The 19,273-nt window shown below is 29.4% G+C and overlaps 4 protein-coding genes across 4 annotated transcripts; all 4 read right to left on the bottom strand.

The window, feature by feature from the left end:
• Positions 1-104: 104 nt before the first annotated feature.
• On the bottom strand, positions 105-1,936 carry LOC106775459 (putative pectate lyase 2). The gene is made up of 4 exons (XM_014662583.2): positions 1,241-1,936; positions 802-905; positions 585-723; positions 105-491 (listed from the first exon to the last, which is right to left on the bottom strand). Exons 1-4 carry the CDS (start codon positions 1,898-1,900, stop codon positions 273-275), a joined length of 1,122 nt encoding a protein of 373 aa, XP_014518069.1. The 5' UTR covers positions 1,901-1,936; the 3' UTR covers positions 105-272.
• A 2,541-nt stretch (positions 1,937-4,477) lies between these two features.
• On the bottom strand, positions 4,478-6,422 carry LOC106774895 (putative pectate lyase 2). Its single transcript, XM_014661920.2, has 4 exons — positions 5,467-6,422; positions 5,174-5,277; positions 4,948-5,086; positions 4,478-4,848 (listed from the first exon to the last, which is right to left on the bottom strand). Exons 1-4 carry the CDS (start codon positions 6,202-6,204, stop codon positions 4,630-4,632), a joined length of 1,200 nt encoding a protein of 399 aa, XP_014517406.1. The 5' UTR covers positions 6,205-6,422; the 3' UTR covers positions 4,478-4,629.
• A 2,703-nt stretch (positions 6,423-9,125) lies between these two features.
• LOC106774563 (pre-mRNA cleavage factor Im 25 kDa subunit 2) lies at positions 9,126-12,421 on the bottom strand. Its single transcript, XM_014661595.2, has 7 exons — positions 12,101-12,421; positions 11,809-11,854; positions 10,630-10,723; positions 10,457-10,530; positions 10,255-10,341; positions 10,037-10,147; positions 9,126-9,734 (listed from the first exon to the last, which is right to left on the bottom strand). Exons 1-7 carry the CDS (start codon positions 12,217-12,219, stop codon positions 9,663-9,665), a joined length of 603 nt encoding a protein of 200 aa, XP_014517081.1. The 5' UTR covers positions 12,220-12,421; the 3' UTR covers positions 9,126-9,662.
• Positions 12,422-15,498: 3,077 nt separating this feature from the next.
• On the bottom strand, positions 15,499-16,076 carry LOC106774894 (stigma-specific STIG1-like protein 1). Its single transcript, XM_014661919.2, has one exon. It carries the CDS (start codon positions 16,062-16,064, stop codon positions 15,591-15,593), a length of 474 nt encoding a protein of 157 aa, XP_014517405.1. The 5' UTR covers positions 16,065-16,076; the 3' UTR covers positions 15,499-15,590.
• Between the last annotated feature and the right edge of the window lie 3,197 nt (positions 16,077-19,273).

The following is a 19,273-nucleotide window of genomic DNA, read 5'->3' as shown; positions in this document are numbered from 1 at the left end:
TATGCTCTTCTTTACTAATGTCGGTTTTATGTATATATATAGTCTATCAGAGAGAAAGTACTCTGCTGGAGAATCATATCCTTTACACTTTTTCTTACAACAATCCTTACGAAACGAATCTAACATGTGTCACAATTCTGTAAAGGAGTTAATTGCCCTACTCTGATACATGACTCCAAATCGAGTCTTCGGGAATCAACCAAAACAAGAAAAGCGAGAGAGAGAGAGAGAGAGAGAGAGAGAAACATACAAATGCAGCATGCAAGACAAAACTAGCATGGTTTACCAAAAACACAAGTTAGGGGACCTGCGTTTAGAGTTATAGAAGGCACCAATGAAGCAGGTGCAGCAGTAAAAGATTGAGAAGGTGAATAGTTTGGGTCACAACTTCCATAGCCTGATGGAACAAAATAAGCACCGTTTAGGAATGCATCCTTAGAAGACCTCCATTTCCAACTCTTCAATTTTCCATTCATTTCCCTTTTCGTAACCTGTCATCCAAAGCCAATTCAATTTGTACTGGCATGTATTGATGGGATAGGGTGTTTCATTTCATGTTACTTTTATTATATCCTTTTCCTTACCTGTTTTGAAGAAGGGTTATTCGGAGCTACATAGTAGTTTGCTTCACTTAGAATGGTTGGGTTAGAACTCCCCCCTATGGCATACATCTTCCACCCATCATATTTGTTGTTCACCACATGGGCATAACCAAATCTCACCCTGCATGAATACATACAAGTTAATAGATATACTTTTTTTAAACCTGTTCTTTGGAAATTCAATCTATAAAATACACACCTTGGCATCCTCTCAATTAGACCACTACCAAATCGGTTGAATGCTATTGTTACTTTCATTATTTTATCTGCTGAGTATTCATCGCTGTGTCCTAGCAGCATAACCTGCAGTCAAGGAACAATACCATCCAAAAAAATAGAATGAGTCCAAATAGCGTATTTGGTTACGTACTGGTCCTGGCCATAGTTTCACAGTTATTGTTTAGTCAACAATACGTACATAAGAAAAAGATATATACTATGATGATATCGGATGTTACTAATAACGTTTTAAGGTTAATCTACCTAGATTAAGGGACATTGATAACAGTGTAGCGTTGAATTTGTAAAACACTAATAATTTTGAAAAAACAACTAATGTTATGGACCAAAAGTGATAGTTACGAGGAATGATAGATATTGTTTTTTTTTTTTTTTTTGGTAAGAATGGCAATGCTTACTTTGTCATGCTGGGTAAAGTAATTGTTAGAAACGGTAATCGCAGTTGAGGCATGAATAATATCAATCAAGCCATCAACACAACGACCCAAAAAACAGTGATCAATCCAAACATTTGAGGAGGCAAATATGCTAATGGCATCTCCATCAGAGCCTCGGCGATGGCCAACATGAGACGGGGTGCTCATTACAAGGCCAGCTTTGCTTGGTCTGCAATCATGGATGCTAATGCCATGTATGATAACATGGCTAACACCTTGTATTGTAATGCAGGGGCCATTTGCAATCTCCACTTTAGCACCTCTTCCATCAATGGTCTTGTAGCTATTCATGATAAGCTCGTTCTTGAGCTGAATAGTCATATCTTTGGCAAAAATGATCCAAAGGGGTTGTGTTTGGACCACAGCATGACGAAGTGTGCCTGGTTTTGGTTTTATGGGATCATCAGAGGGATCTGTGACTTGATATATTGCTCCATACTTGCCTCCAATGGCATAAGTTCCAAAGCCAATGGCACAATCAGCCAAGGCTTGGCGATTTGATGCCCAATTGGATTTGGCAAGCCTGCATGAGTCTATCTTGTTGAGGACAGCAGTTTGTGATGAAGATGCAAGGTTTAGTATGAAGCATGAAAGCAAGAGGAGTAAAGAAGAGGTAGCCATGCTTGAAAGCTTGAGCCAACCAATATTGGAGTGAGTTCATTTAATAGATGTTTGATGAGGTTCTGCATTCACTTTAGAGCTTTGACTTTTAATTTCTCTGCTTTTGTTAATTGAGCTAACCAAAACGTGGATGCACGAGTGCTGCTTCTTTGACTCTGCTAATTGCCGATTACCATCTAAAATGATCACAAAAATGCTTTAAATTTTATTCTACACTGATTAAATTTCTTAATTTACCAAATTATTTACTCTTTGACTTTCACAAATATTTTTCAATTTAGTATATCTTAACGAGTTTGCTCGTTTAGTTTAGTTCCACCACTAACATTATAAAAACTAATTTCTCTCGGAAAACTTTGTAAAACTGATTATCCTAATCACTAATTTCATTATAATTAATTATTAATTGGGTTTTGAATTTGACGAATATAATTAAAATAGGGAGCAATGCAAATTCAGTGATGATGAAGCACCATTGGGCACTAAATTTAATAATATACACCAAAGCGTAACCAAAAGCACTAATAGTTTGTAAAAGAACTTCAAGATAATATATTAATTAAGGCTTCGGTTTGTAAACTATTATAAATATTTGTTTTATTTTTAAAATAAATCATAAAGTGTTTAATTTCTGTATAATGCCAAAATTATGTAAAGTGTTTTTTTTTAAATAAATATCGTATAAAAATTATATTACAGTGAACTGTTAAATTTCAAGATTTAAATAAATATATAATAGCATCACTAAATGTAACACATTTACTTAAAAAATAATAAATAATTTGGATTTTCTTCTAAAGAAAAATAAATATACTGTACTAAAAAAGTTGACTTTAATCTTTTGTTTAATAATTTAAATGGTTTTTCTTTAGACTAATTGTTTTAGCCAGACACTTATTGGCTCTCTCTCTCTTTTTTTTTTATCTGATAGTCCAGTTGGATTCAATTTTCAGATTATTAATACAAGCTAGTAAGTTATAACGTGTAACCTGAAAAGAACAAGTTATAAATTGATTCAACACTATATATATAGAGAGAGAGAAAGAGGAAGAGAGATAAAGGTTTGCTAAGTTATGTAATTTCTCATATTAAATTTTAGTTGAGAAAAATATACATTTGTGAAAATGTATTGATATTTCAACTAGTTACTAAATCTATACACAATTTCTTTTCTATTCAAATGTTTAGGTTTACTATTAGAAAAAATCTTATTAATACTTGTTTTAGGTGTAAGGTAGAATATTTTCATAAATATTTTCATAAAACACACTTTCACAATTTATTAAAATACATGTAAAAAAACTATGTCAATAATTAGTTCTAATAATAATCAAAATAAAATCTTAAATTCACAATAAATAAAATTACTTATCTCTTATCTTTAATTTCTATTTACAATTTTTTAGATAGACTTAAAAATAATAAAATCCTACCACCTAATCTTAATCCATTAGTGACCTTTTCTATCCAGTCCTAGTTACATGTCATAATACACTACAATATCCTCTTTCAACAATATTAATGTTTTCAAACTTATTTATAGAACCCCTTCTTTCTTCTTGGTTATTCTGTTTTTTTACATCCAATTAAATTACTTATGTTTTTGGAGGAGTATCTTAATAAAAGGAGTTTCTTCATAAATTATAATTAATTTATACATAACTTTATAAAAGTTCTTTCGTTTAAATTATTAAAATTTTTATTTTTAATTAACATTTTTTTAAAATTAATTTATATGCAAACTAATTTGTAAGAAAAAATATATATAATTTTTCTCAATTTATATTATTAATTATGCATACTCTAATTTTAACTTATACAAAATTCATTTCATTTTATTGTTTTTATTTATTAAAAAGTTTTTCCGTGCCCACAAACATGCACTAAACCTTATATAACAATGTTTTCTTCATTTTCTCTTGTTATTCACTGTATTGGTTTTGATACTAAAAGACTACTTCAACCAACAACAAAGAAGATTATACACTGATAAAAATCCGTACAAATTTTGGGGAATTAATAAAATTATTTATATTTGGGCACGCCTAATTTAATCAAAGTTTAAGAAAATGACACACAAAAAAAATCGAGAAGGGCCTGTAGCATTTTTTTTAAGAGTCTTGTACCACTTTTTAATTAAAAAAAATAGGAAAAGAAAAACAAAGAACGGCAAAACTTTCAATTTATACCAAAGACGTGAACAAGAAAAGTCTACATGATACATGATACGAGGGCTATAATTTTTATAATAATTTACGCTTAAATAAAATTAATGGACAACTTTATTTTTATGTTACTTTTAACAGTAGCTATAATAATACAGTTGTAAATATATTTTTGTTCAGTAAATTTTATCAAGTTAGTTTTAATTTAAATTATTTACTTACCCGCGCTCTAAAATCTATTAATTAGGAATTATTGTTTCAATGTATTTACATCTTATAATCTTGTTTTGGAAACTGCAAAAGTTTGAATGGCTTCCACGAGCTATTAGTTTATTATATGGTAGGAATTATAGCACTAAATAAATTGATGAAATTAAGACTATAATATAAAATTATTTAAATAAAGAGCATAAGTTAATTATAATAATAGAAGATGATGAAGATGCAGCATGCTAGGGTTGTACCAATATTTTCACACTCTGCTGCTATGTATAAGAATGACTGAATTGAAGAAAGAAAATCATGAAAATAAATAAAGAAAAGAGGTGAAAAAGTTAAAGGAAATTAACAAGGTTTGTGAAGAACACAGTTGAGTGGCCCTGCATTGAGAGTTAACAAGGGCACCATGGATGCCTGGGTGGCTGTGAAAGTTTGAGCAGATGAATACAATGGGCTGCAACTTCCATACCCAGATGGCACAAAATAAGCACCATTTAAGAATTCATCTCCATAACTCCTCCATTTCCAATTCTTCCACTTTTCACTACTTTCCCTCTTCGTAACCTATTATCAACGGATCAACTGTTACTTTCAAATAAACCTTAAGATGTCATTCACTTGCTACAAGATTCCGTGAGAAGTGCTGGTGGCTTTCTTTGTTACCTGTTTTGCAGAAGAATCATCTGAAGCCGTAAAGTAGTTGCCTTCACTGAAAATGGTAGGGTCGGCACTGCCACCAATGGCATACATCAGCCACTCGTCATACCGGTTGTTCACCACATGAGCATAACCAAATCTCACCCTGCATGAATTTCATCATCCAGATAACTAAATATATGAATATTAATTTGAGGAAATGAAAAGAAAAATAAAATTCAAACCATTTTACCTTGGCATTCTTTCTATTAAGTCACTGGCAAAGTGGTTAAAAGCTACTGTTACTTTCATTACTTTATCCGCGCTGTATTCATCGCTGTGCCCTAGCAGCATCACCTGCAAGGAGTGCATAGAACAAATGATCCGGATACAAATTATACAAGTTTCTTAAGTGGAAAAACTCTATTTTCAACACAAAAAACTGTTAGAAATTCTTCTATTAACTCTTTCTATGTTATTGGTAAAGTAGTTATTAGTTATATATACATGATGAAAAGGAAAAGATGTTTTTCATATATTTCTTACTTTGTCGTGGTGGGTGAAGTAATTGTTAGAGATGGTGACTGCAGTGGAGGCATGAATAACATCAATGAGACCATCGGTGCAACGAGCCAAAAAGCAATGGTCAATCCACACATTGGAGGAGGCAAATATGCTGATGGCATCTCCATCAGAGCCTTCACGATACCCAACATGCTCAGGAGTGCTCCTAACCATGCCACCATCACCAGGCTTACAATCATGAATGCTAATTCCATGTATGATTACATGGCTAACACCTTGTATCGTAATGCAAGCCCCGTTTGCAATCTCCACTTTGGCTCCTCTCCCATCAATGCTTTTGTAGCTATTCACCATGAGCTCATTCTTTAGCGAGATGACCATGTCCTCGGCGAAAGTTATCCAAAGGGGTTCTGTTTGGATTGCACCATAACGAAGTGTGCCAGGTTTTGGGTCTACAGGGTCATCAGAAGGATCGGTGACTTCATATACATCACCAAACTTTCCTCCTATGGCATCTTTGCCAAAGCCAATTGCACAATCCGCCAAGGATTGGCGATTAGAAGCCCAATTTGTTTTGGCTCGCCAACATGAATCTATTGTGTTCATCACAACATTCTTAGGGCTACTCTGGGTGATATAGCTTGGAATGGGAGAGAGGGCATCGAACTCCTTTGTTGAATCTCTGTTATTCAATGTTGAAGCTAAGGTGGATAGAGAGCATGCTGAGAGTACTAGGAGAATAATGGTTAAAGTGGCCATAGCTTGAGAATTTGATCGCTGGAAAAAAGGGTGATGGATATATATATATATATGGATGGCAAATTAAGAAGGTGGTGCACACGATTTGAAGAAGGTCATGCATGCTGTGAATTGCTTGATTTGAGAGTTACTCGTAGGAATTGATTGGTGTAGAATTAGCCAACAAAAACGTGGGTCGGTTGACTAATGATTACAATCTATGGTTATATAGCTGCGAAACAGTGACTGGATGTATAAACAGATTCATGAATCTTGTGTATCTATGATTGTAAAACCAAAATTACCAATTCAACGGATGGGGTTATGTTGGAAATATAATAAGTTAGTAGTGGACTGTGTTCAATCAAACATGCTCGCCATATACACAATAATTTAATAAACAAGATACATTGACAGATTAACATATCCTTGTGACAAGATCAAATGAAACTTTAGGTGTCAATCTTAGTAAACAGATTTTTTATTTACTTTTTACAACAAATAATTTTAACCAATGTAAACATTCTTCCATATGTGTGTATATATATAATCATTGAATACTTTTAGATTGTCTTACCGATCATCTTCGTTAAATTTTATATAAATTACATATCTATAGTAGATTAATGTTTGGTAAAGTTCACTTATAATTAGAAAATTATCATATACAATAACTTAAATTTAATATAGTATCAAATACTTTTCAATAAAATATTTTATTTTAACGGTTAGATCGTTGTAATTTAACATTTGCGAACTTATTACAAGACTCCAGTTAGAAGTAATGATATATGTTCTATTTTATAAGACTCAATCCATAATATCTCTTGTATTAATTACTTTTTGTAAAATTAGTTATGAGATAAACTTCAATAAATATTAAATTAAATATATTTATGTATGAAAGTATAGCTTCTTTTCTATCAAATTTATTTTTGAAAAGATTATGTGAACAATTTCTATCCACAGTCACCAAATACACCAAACTTCAACAATTGGATTGATGGAATTAGCCTTTTTATTAAAAAAAAAAGGGTTAAATATGTTTTTAGTCCCTATTTTGGTTTTAGTCCCTCTTCCAAACTAAGGTACAATTTAGTCCTTCAACTTTAAAAGACTCTGGTTTTAGTCCTTTTTACCAAATTTTTTTAACTTTATTTGTTGTTTCAAACGCGTTTCTCAATTAACATTGAAACAAAAATGTGTCAAACAGTGTAAACAATCCAAATGCTATAATGAAACGTGCTTGAAACAAAAAATAAAGTTAAAAAAATTTGATAAAAATGACTAAAACCAGAGTTTTCTAAAGTTGAAGGACTAAATTGTACCTTAGTTTGAAAGAGAGACTAAAACCAAAATCGCCACAAAGTATAGGGACTAAAAACGTATTTAACCCAAAAAAAAAAATAGTAAATATTTAATTTGACCAAGTTTTACGTTTGGTCTAAACAGGTCCTAGCTCTCCATATATTATGGTAAAAATAATTAAAAATTAAGATTTGTTTCGTTTGTCACAATTATTTATAGCAATACTTACCAAGTTTCATTGAAAGTAAAAAGTAAAATGGTATTTCTACTATAAATTTTAACTATTTATCGCAATATGTGAACAAATAAGAGTAGTGCGATATTTTTATCACATTGATATTTTTTAATTTCAAAAAGTAAGATTTCAACTTCCCATGAGAACAATTTTGTAAAAGACTTGATTTTCTCAAAAAGGTTATTTTAAAATATAAACAAAACATTAGAAATTTCAACTTTAGATTCCTCGAAAACTAAAATGTTTGTGTACCAGGCATCCATAAATATATATATATATATATATATATATATATATATATATATATATATATANATATATATATATATATATATATATATATATATATATATATATATATATATATATATATATATATATATATATATATATATATATATATATAGAGAGAGAGAGAGAGAGAGAGAGAGAGAGAGAGAGCGGAGGCTTATTAAATAATTTGTGCCATGGATGATGAACACTATTTTATAATATGTTAAATTAGAAATTGTGGAAATTAAAAACAATTAATAATAAAAAAAAAGGTTACACAACACAGTGCTAGTTAAAGGAAAAAACGGTACAATTGGTAGCATTCAAAATTTGAAAATTATGAAGAATCTAATTGTTGCTTCTAGGTGATGAATGTATGAATTGTGGTTATAATGTCAAAATGGTAAGATATGTTTCACCTTGTATTATTCCCTCGAGTATGGCACAATATTTTGCAAGTGCCGAATTGTTTTACATAAATAATATTTGATTGTCTTCAAGAAGTGTTTCGACATGTACGAGGGTGTCAAAAAGTGATGTTAAACTCGCATTTGCTCTCATTGCAAAGCAATTCAAGCGACTCCAGTCCCTAAATTTCGAGTACATTAACCAATACTTTGATTTTTACTAGTAAATATCACGGTCTTAATGGTCATTCTATGATTATATGAAACTAATGTATTATTTTTAGGGATCTCATTTAGAAACTAATAAAACAAAGATAAAACTTGAAAAATATTTTAAAAAAAATGTCGAGAGAGAACAATGGGCTGCAGAGCCATGGTGAGAGTGCCTTGGACATGGGAAGCCAAACAGCTAAAGGGTGAGACGAATAGAAGATTATTATATCCAATCCATGGCCATAATATATATATATATATATATATATATATATATATATATATATATATATATATATATATATATATATATATATATATATATAAATAATTACAACCCTTTCCCAAAATACAGCACTACTATTATGTACATTGTCATTGGGAATGCTTCCTTCCACCTCTAATACTATTTTCTATTTTCGGTCTTATTGACGTTTAATCGTTATTATCAATAGAAGAAATCACACCAGACCCTTGGACTTTAAATAGGTGAAGGAAACCATAAGGAAGAAAATGAACTATCAATATTCGAATCAAGTGCTACTCCACCAAGCGTGCACAGGCAGCAACTTCAGAAATAGGATATGCTAAAACTGTCTATAATAAGTCAAAGAGGCATTTAAATTTTTGTCATTCTTGTATAAATTATGCCACGAGGATTATATTTGAATTTCAAATGCATACTTTTTGCCATTCAATGCCTTTCACCAGAAAAACATGCCCCTTTGCACACCAATATTGGCAACCTGAGGAGGGCAGAAGCAACAGACATGAACAGAAGGCACTTCTTTATCTCCTTGACTTCTACAGGGGTATTAGGCATAAACCTACAAGTTGAATACTTGATTGCATCTTTTCTGTTGATGGTTGATAATCGAGATCTACCCATAGTGCAAGGAATAAATACAGACAAAGCATGTCACTAAATAACTATTCTACTTAGAAACTCAGTTCTCTCTACGCAACAATGATAATGGCAGTCCTGGTAACGAAAATAAAAAAGACAGTAGTAATTTATCAGCATGTAAGCTTCAAATTTACGTTCAATTAGTGATCATTTTAAACTGGAATCTGGATAGCTGCTGAGGAATGGTGGATATAACTGGACCGTATCTCTGCAAACAAATGATACACAAAATTCATAAGACACGGAAAAAAGTTTAACATATTTTGACTGACAAGCATACCTATGTGGATAAGTTTAAAAATTAATACCACGATCAGTCTGTAGATGAAAACTTCTAACATATTCCCAAAAAAATGAAACATTTGAGATGGGTCCCATAATCTCCCAAATCAATTGAAAGCATCCCCTTACGTTGTTTTCCATTGGACAACCAATGATAATGAAGAATTCTTCAAATTATAAAGAGTTCATTCAACAATCCAGTAACGGAAAAGAACTATAATACCATACCTGAACATTGTCATAGAGTTCAAACAATGGCACAGCAAGTAGTTTTAAATTTTTGGGCACTGCAAAGTATTCCCTTTCAGATAAGTGAACAAGGAAAAGTTTTTTGCACTCCTGCATACAAGATATTGTATGGCATTATTGTAAGCATAGACCAATTAACCAACTAACCAAGGGAACCAGGAATACAATGTATTAATGTCATTCTTTCCCCAAATTACCTTGGGTTTTGTGATATGAGGAGGGCAGTATGGATACATTATGGTTTCAAAATTTGGCCTCCACCAGATTGCAACACACTCACCTATCTGAAGTTTTCAAGAAATAAATGTAAATGAGCAACAAAAAACATGTGGATTGTCACATAATGGAAAATTTAACATGTGTCTCCAAAGTTCATTAGTAAAAAGTAAGTAATAATACCTGCCAGTCAGGCACAAGAGCTGGTGAATTAGCACCAAGCTTGCTAGTCAACTTTCTCTTCAAGCCCTCAATTTCTGTAAACAGCATTAAATAACCCCAAAAACAAGTAAATAAGCATAATCACAGACTTCTATTTTCAAACTATCCAGTTCATAATACAGAAGATTGCTTACCATTCTCTCCTGGTTTGAGACGACCACCCGGGAGTTTGCAAAACGTGTTTCCAATTTGCAGAAGAAGTATATGTGGATGATTATGTTCTTGAACCTGCCACGTTGAAGGCATAAAGATGAGATAGGACAAACACGACCTTAAAGGAAATTAGATTAAACTCTTTTCTTATGAAAGTAATGCCATAGATGAGAAAATTAACAACATATTATAGGAATAAGTAATTGAAAAAGTAAAAATCTAAGTGTAGATGATGAGTTCAACCCAGAACTAATCTGCTGTAAGTAAAGAATCCCACCAAAAGGGGATCCATTTTTTCTCCACCTAGATGGACCTTTATGGTCTTAGTGAGCCAAAGTTCCAAAGAGGGGGTGGTCTGGTACATGAAACTCCCATAATGTGGGGTTGGGGAAGGTCAAATATGTACACAACTTCATCCTCGTGGCCAGAGAGGATGTTCCCATGATTAGACCTAATGACTACCAGGTCAATTAGAGAAACACTTAAATGCAATTTTATAGATCTACTGATATAGTCAATTAGCTTCAAATGTTCAACAATATTAAAGTTGCACAGGGGGAGTAGATTATATAACAGTGGAACATCTCTTCACTTTAGAAAATTACGCATCCAATTATTGACATACTAATTTTACTAATCTCATAATTTCACCTGAGTTATTGAAATCAATTAACACACTTCACAACTATAATCAAATCCAACCAACATTAGCTCCACCAATAGAACACTGTAAAAAGATCTAAACATCTATATTGTCCTGTACCTACTGCACAATCTCTCCCCCACCCAAAAAAATCTTAAATAAAAACCCCTAAAACCTGGTAGAAGAAGACACCATATGTCATACACTGTTTTTCAATTTAATAGAAATAATTTCGTGAACAACCATAGTAGCCAACTTGAAAAGATGAGTACCATGCATATGCTATTGTCACTTTCAATTTAAACAATTGCCTTCAACTTGGCCCCTATACTGAAAGTAAATCTCATGGTGTGATAATAACAGATAATTAGAAGAAAGCAGGAAAACATTGCACAAATATGACCAAAATGATTTTCTTCTCACACAATAACCAGATAAAAAATGAGTGTCTCCACCACCTACACTGATAAAAAAAATAGAAAAAGAGAAAGAAAAAAAAAAAGGTTAACATACATACCAGTAAAATCCCTTCCACACTGGTCCTCATTCCTTCCTTCATATAGCTGAAACAAAGGAAATGATAATATTTGAGAAGCTTTAGGGTATGTAACTAATTTGAGCAGCACATAGGGCAAAGAACAGGTCAAATTATAACAGGAGAAGGTTATCATCTCTTTTCTATTCTTCGGTTTTAAAGCAGAAGGGAAGATTAGTCAAGATTTCATATCATGTCTAGAAGAAAGTAAAAGTAAAAGGGGCTGTTTAATCTAGGGTTTGGAAAAGAAGAAGAAAAGAAAGAAGATACGCACTTGACTTTCATGCGAGCGAGACGATCGGCGACGGAGGTGTCCTTCTCCATCTTGGGCTCCTTTGTGCCAAACGTGTAGCTCGACAACGGGTATGTATTCACAACTTGGGACGACACCATTTGTTCTTCTCTTTTCTTTTCGATTTGAATCGAATTAAACTGAATGCTGAGAAGACAGATTCAAGAGAAGAAAAAGAGACACAACACTTCACTGCGCTTTTGAATTAGGTCTGTAATATTTTTGAGATTCGGATTTGGATGTTCATTCTACTCTTGTCAAGTCTCATACTGTTAAATCTCAACACCGGGTCATGGGCCCTATCCCCACCCTCTCACATTGCCAAACTCGCATTAATTAATTCATTAATTGGATTACACTCTCATATGAGATTGATCATGTTTTTAAGAAAATAAATTCTACTAATGCATTATAAAGATATTATTATAAAAAATATGTGTATATATATATATATACCTCTTGTCATCATGATAATATATAATAGAATTTTTATATTTAGTTCACATAAATAACTTTTTTATTTTATAATAAATATGAATATTTTTATAATTTTATTATAGGAAATTTTATTTGTTTTATAGATATTTTTTTATTATAGATAATTATTTTAATTTATAAAATTAAAAAATTTGAAAAAACCTCAAATAGAAAAAGATTAAATATAAAAAATAAAAATTGAAATTAATAATGTAATTATTTTAGTTTAATGTTATGCGAATTATTTTTCAACTTTAATTTTAATTATATCTTAAAATTATAACTTTATTTTAATGGCAATAATGTTTGTATGTTTAATATTTTAAGATCTAAAATATAATTTAAGTCATTATTATTATATACATATACAATGTATAACCCATATATGGTATATATGGTATGTTAATACATTTATCTTAAAGATAGTAGGATATGATATATATATATATATATATATATATATATATATATATATATATTAAAAATTATGCAATAATTCTTAAAAATATGATAAATATATAATTACTGTTGTGTAAATCTAAATTAAAATATACATATAAAATTATTAGCATGACAATTTATAAATCATTATCATCTTAAAAATACTGTTATTTGATGCATTATATACTTTAATAAATACTGATAAAGAATTATTAAATATTATACAAAACTCAAATTAAAGTATTGATTTATTATAATTAGAAATTATATTAAAAATATATTCAACTTAACATTATATTGAACAAAAATCAATTCTCCTTATTAAAATTATAATACTGAATTTTTTTAATCCAATATGGGAAATACTATTTTACAAACATTGTTTTGAAATTATAAAATCAATACCACAAAAATTCATAAAATTATTGATCAAATTTTATCGAAGAAAATAGATTTGTCTATAAATTTGAATTATTAATAAATTTTATTAAAAGATTCATTGTAAAAAGAAAAATTTGTGAGTAAATCTATTAATAAATTAAATATGCATCATCGGCATACTTTTTCGTCGATCAAAATTATTGATAAATGATATATGTATTAATGACAAACATTTTTATTAGTTAAATCTGTCAATAAATAAAATATATATTATTGACGATTCTTATTAGAGAAATTTGTCGATAATTACTGACGAAATTGTTAAATTTGTCAGTAAATGAAATGTGTATTACTGACAAAAAAATTCGTCGATAATAAGAGCGTTAATTTTTTGTTCAAATTTCGTGTTCAGTGTCAATAAACATGCCAAATTTTGATGTTCTTTCTTGTGTGTTCATTTTTCTTAGTTGCCGCCATTGCAAGCTCTAAAGTCTAGTCACCATTGCTTCCTGTCGTCACTACAACTCAGAATCTCATCACCACTACCCTTCACAACCTATAACTTGCCACCATTGAAACCCACAACCACCATTGTTCGCATTTCAGCTTTTACAACAAGCCCTTACAATGTAGACGTGTGTGATTAGGAATATCATTGACATTGGTGACATCTTTCTCCCCTCTCTTTCTCTTACAGATTTTAGAGTCGTAAAAAAAATTCCACCTTACCAAGAATAAATCTATGAACGAAACTTCACCTTGTGGAAAAACCTCGTCTTTCATCTTCTTTTTTATTCCCTATGATTTTTATTATTAAAAATAAATTGATGGTTTGATTGTTTGAAAATGAACTGATTATTCATGTGTTGCTTTGTTCGTGAAAACAATAAAACAATGAAAAAAGAAAAAGAAGAAAAGAAACAAAAGATGAATTAAATTACGATGTCTACTGACAAATTTTATCAATAAATTTTTCAATCGATGATTACCAATAAAATTTTAACGTATTATCTTCTATTTGATAATTGTTAGATATAAGATTCTATCAATAAACATTACTTAGTGTAATATTATTGACAGAAGTCTCCAACTCAATCACAGACACCTTCAAAATCTTGCTTTTTAAAATGTAGTTGTAGGATGTAGGCTTTGGTTATTTATTTAAAATTCGAAAAATCCAAAATTAAGTTTTATTCTTCATCTAATATGCTGTAGTGGAACTTTTAAGAGATTTTTATGTCATTAACTATTGAAGTGGTGGTTGTAATTAACTTATTATGATTGAAGTTGTCATCTTATTTATATCTTTCCAATTCTTAGTAGGTCTTGTATATCCTCTTTCACATAGTTTATAACGATTATCTAAATTTATAAAATATTAAGTTTTGATGAATAAGATAAAATATCAATTTTTATTTAATTACAATATAAATCAGTTGATCCAGTACCAAAATATTTATCTTTACGTTATGGCATAGCTAGCGTTATTAAAAAGAAAGATGAAAACATGAGAATATATAGCTTGTGAGACAAGAAAGCTAATAGGCGCAATTCACATAAATTTATAAATGCAAATTTAGAAGTAACAATTAGGATGAGTATATATATATATATATATAACATATTGCGATAACTCAGTAAGATGATAGAAGATAATAGTAATATGAGTCATATTATCTTATTAACAAAAAAATTAAAACAATACCAACTTGATTAAAAATATAAATAAATATATAAAATAAATTGAAAAAGTAAAACATTATTAAATGAAATAACCACCAATGTATTAATATAGTGTTGGATCAAATCAAATTATAAAAAAAAACGAGTTAAATTGAGGTGATATTTTTTAACTAATAGTGAACTAATGTGTGAAGTTTATCGATAGAAATTATTGTATGTCGTAAGAATCAAATTCTGAAAACTTTATAAGCGTTGGATACTCTTTTACTCAAGTTACCAGGAACACAAGCTATAACAAATATACCAAATCAATTAAATTTATTCAACCACAACAAATGAAAAAAATCATAGTTACATATCCAGCAAAGATCATCTATATAATCCTAAAATGATGAGTTTCGTCCGTTTATTCAGTCACATACAAATAATAGATTATATTTTTTGATGAAAAGTAATTAATTGAATATTGTCCTTCATTGGAATGAATCATTCACGCATAGCTACACAAACCAAAAACGCAGGAATCCCCTTTGGTGCACTTGTTGCCGCATTTTCCACAATGGTGCTTGTCAACCATAGGATTCACACATTTACCTTTGCAACACAATTGCGAGTACTTGCACTTCTTTCCACACATGCCACAGTTATTTCTGTCAGTTGACACATTCACACATTTCTTCTTGCAACAGTCAGGTCCTTCGCTGCCCTTAGTGCGACAAACTCTAGGATATTTATCACAAGTCATGGCTCCACGCACAGTTTTATGCCCATGGAGGCTTTTGGCTCCACGGAGAGAGGCTAATTCTTCACTTTCAGAAGATGGGGTAACTGGCTTTTTAGTAGAGTTCTGGCTTTTCATGGTGCTCAGGAATGCTGATTCTTTTTTCTTTACTGTTTGTGCATCAGCAATGACCAAAGCCATTAGCATCGCCACAAGGAAGACTATCTGAAGAAGGAACTTCATAGCTGAATCCAAAGGTTTTCTTGCAGTGGAATGAAGGGTTATTGGGTGGCTATATATACAGATGGAATGGAGTCAATTCAACGAGCTTCAAACAGTGTGCAAGTGGAGCGGTCTAATTCAACAGCTAGCTGTGCCGAATTAACGAAATTAGATAGATTTGTTTATTTTACGTATGAAATGTGAATGTGTAGCATATGTTGTTGTGTTTTGTTATGCAGATCGCGAGATTAACATGTGCCGTATGGAACATTTAAGTACAAAAGTATTAAGGAAACGCAGTCTTTCCTGAAATAAACCAGAAAAACCGTTACAGAGGCACTCATATGCTCTTTCTTCCTTCTGACCTTCTCATATAAAAAATAGAAATAACTAAATTACACACGGATAGTCAACAACCACCTTAACGTGTTTCATTTTAGATACCTTTTACTGGTTTTAAATATTTTCAAGATTACAAATTGTACTTTTGCTTTATTTTTATTTTCTTTTATTGTCTCATGTCTATTTCAAAATATATTTTATTCTATATTTTAATAAAAATATTGTATGATGTGGCATAAGGTTAATAATAAATGTACAATATGAAAAATATATTATAATTGAAAGTAAAGTAATTTATCTATGAATAAAATATTATAAGATTTAGGAAAATTAATTAAAAATTTAAATCATAAATACTTCCGAACTATATTTCACCAGTCAAAATGAAAATTGATATAAGAATGTCGTATAAATATAAGCAATTATTGTTCTTTATCTTCATAATTTCACTGAATATTTTAATAAATGAACTTAACAGTTGCCAATATTACCAACTTTATTTGGTTCTCCTTTTAATTAAATTTTGTTCATGTCAACAAAAGTCAAAAGTTAGTTCTGAAATAATTTTTTATAGATTACTTTATTTAAGTATATATATCATTAAATTGAATTTACCTTTATCATTTGCTAATTGAGGAGATTCTCTCAAAGAAAGTCGATGTTTACAAAACAAACTTTTCCTTGTGTAAAAAAAAAAAAAAAAAAAAAAAAAAAAAAAAAAAAAAAAACCAAACTTGTTATCCTTTTACATGAATGATAAAATATAAACCGTAGTCAACGTTTTCCAAAGACGGTTCTCTATATGAATGACAAAGTCTTATTATGTCCCCTATTTGCATGAAAAAAAATATATTAACCTTACTTTTTGAGGCAGGTATATTCCAACTAAATTACTCTTTAATTCAGAAAAAAAGTTTCAAAATCATTCAATTTTTTTACCAAACTTAATCAATTTTTAAATGAATGAAATAGCACTGTTATTAATATTTAATCAATTTTTGTTATAATATTTTGATATTAGATTTATTAATTTATTTAAAAGTGTAAATATGTTAGTCTACTACAAATGTTTTCCAAAGTTTGCTTAAATTACTAGTTGTGTTTTGCTGTAAAGTGCCTTCGTGGAAAAAAAGGTGTTTAAATATTATCATTCTTGGAAAAATAAACTTAGACTTTTCTTTATTCCAAATTTATCTTTTGACTATTGGTGTTAAACACCTTGGATTATATATTTTTGAGTATTTTGATTAAATTCAATTTATCAGCCAAACTGTTTAGCTTATAAAAATAACTCGTTCATGATATATTATATGTTTAATTTTAATTTATTACATGTATTTTTTATAAAAAAAATTGAGAAAAATTGGTACATTAAACATAATTTTCCTTCTTTCTTTTTATTTAAAAACGCTATCTACGTTTTACTTCAATTATAAATTCAACTTGTTTATTTCTATTTTTTTTAATCTTTATAAAAACACAATTTCTTTTATTTGTAAGGAATACAGATAAGAAATTATATAACGTCGAACTCAAATCGTAATATATATAAACTGAATTTTGGACATTTTCTCTAAAAGAAAGCTCTAACTTTTCACTTTCGCATCACTTTTTAAGTTTGAATTTTGATTTAGTAATTTTAAATGCATTTTTTAATCACAATATGTAGAATATAATTATTTAAAGGCTATATTAAACTAATTTGGTAAAAATCATAAAATAAAATTACTTTAGTGTCAACTCATTTGATTGGTTCATTCGCTTTTGATTTAATAGAAAAATGATTTATATCAGTCCAGTCAAATTATTTTAATTGAGTTGGTTAAGATAAATTTCTATTCAAGTTAGCAGTCGTTTTTAATTTTGTGTTTACTAGAGTTATTATATTTACTATACCTAAATATTATCTAGTTTGTAATTAGGTAATAGCATCACAGTTTATTTTGACCAAAAAGTGTTTACTTTGAGAGAAGAAAAATATCAGAAGTCTCACTTATATTTGTTAATTTGACTCTCATTTAGTCTCTATTTACATGAATTGATGCCAACAAAATTCATAGAATAAAAGATTTTCTATTAAAAAAGTTCATGCATCAAAATGTTTATAAAAGCCTTGCAAGTGTCATGAGCCTTTTTTTAAAAAAAAAATTATTTTGATTAATTTATGACAAATTTAAGTGTTTTTTAATTTATTAAAAATTATATATACACGGCAAAACATTCTTTTCACATGTTTTTATGATATTCTTAATTATTATTATTTTTTTTTACGAAAACTTAGTTTGTTTTGCTCAACTATTTTAAAATAACAACATTTTCGTTAATGTCCCTCTTTTAGGAGATTATATCATTTTGTACCCGTTGATTATAAACATATTGGACATGTTTTTATAGTTATTATTAGTATTATTATTCGTATTTTCTTTTTCTTTTTTTGATAAAATCTATTCAATAAAAGCTCAATCCAATTCATTGGTTTTTTTTAATAAATAAACTATCCATTCCATTCATAAAAAAATATTTTAAAAAACTCAAGAAAATTATGAAATGAATTTGAAAAAACTAAATAAAAAAACAAATTTACGGATGATTTAATGCTGAAAAATTTAATTAGATTAAATCGATTAATTTGGTTTCGATAGTACAATCCATTGAATTTTAGAAAACCAAAAGATTGAATCATTATTTTGAAAGGTAAATTTGATCCATCTATTTTCATTTCTTTATATTTTCTTAAAAAGATGAATAGTAATTAAATTTATTTGTAAACTAATGAATAATGCAACTGTGAGGTGTAATACTTACGCCCATGTGTAGAGCATTTTCGATTACATACAGCAAATATTTGAATTGAAAATTTTATCATATTTGATGAGAGAATTACATAA

The sequence above is a fragment of the Vigna radiata genome, chromosome 10, assembly GCF_000741045.1.
Source record: "Vigna radiata var. radiata cultivar VC1973A chromosome 10, Vradiata_ver6, whole genome shotgun sequence".
Classification (NCBI taxonomy): Eukaryota; Viridiplantae; Streptophyta; class Magnoliopsida; order Fabales; family Fabaceae; genus Vigna; species Vigna radiata.
This window is presented reverse-complemented; position numbering and strand designations above follow the sequence as displayed.

What these genes read in the sequence shown, in the direction of transcription:
- LOC106775459 (XM_014662583.2), bottom strand. Translation starts at nt 1,900, where the DNA reads ATGGCTACCTCTTCTTTACTCCTCTTGCTTTCATGCTTCATACTAAAC. An exon ending in CTAATTGAGAGGATGCCAAG is followed by an intron (nt 724 to 801) that starts GTGTGTATTTTA and finishes GTATTCATGCAG; the next exon opens with GGTGAGATTTGGTTATGCCC. An exon ending in ATAACCCTTCTTCAAAACAG is followed by an intron (nt 492 to 584) that starts GTAAGGAAAAGG and finishes TTTGGATGACAG; the next exon opens with GTTACGAAAAGGGAAATGAA.
- LOC106774895 (XM_014661920.2), bottom strand. Translation starts at nt 6,204, where the DNA reads ATGGCCACTTTAACCATTATTCTCCTAGTACTCTCAGCATGCTCTCTA. An exon ending in TTAATAGAAAGAATGCCAAG is followed by an intron (nt 5,087 to 5,173) that starts GTAAAATGGTTT and finishes AAATTCATGCAG; the next exon opens with GGTGAGATTTGGTTATGCTC. An exon ending in ATGATTCTTCTGCAAAACAG is followed by an intron (nt 4,849 to 4,947) that starts GTAACAAAGAAA and finishes CGTTGATAATAG; the next exon opens with GTTACGAAGAGGGAAAGTAG.
- LOC106774563 (XM_014661595.2), bottom strand. Translation starts at nt 12,219, where the DNA reads ATGGTGTCGTCCCAAGTTGTGAATACATACCCGTTGTCGAGCTACACG. An exon ending in GTGTGGAAGGGATTTTACTG is followed by an intron (nt 10,724 to 11,808) that starts GTATGTATGTTA and finishes TCAACGTGGCAG; the next exon opens with GTTCAAGAACATAATCATCC. An exon ending in CTCATATCACAAAACCCAAG is followed by an intron (nt 10,148 to 10,254) that starts GTAATTTGGGGA and finishes TCTTGTATGCAG; the next exon opens with GAGTGCAAAAAACTTTTCCT.
- LOC106774894 (XM_014661919.2), bottom strand. Translation starts at nt 16,064, where the DNA reads ATGAAGTTCCTTCTTCAGATAGTCTTCCTTGTGGCGATGCTAATGGCT.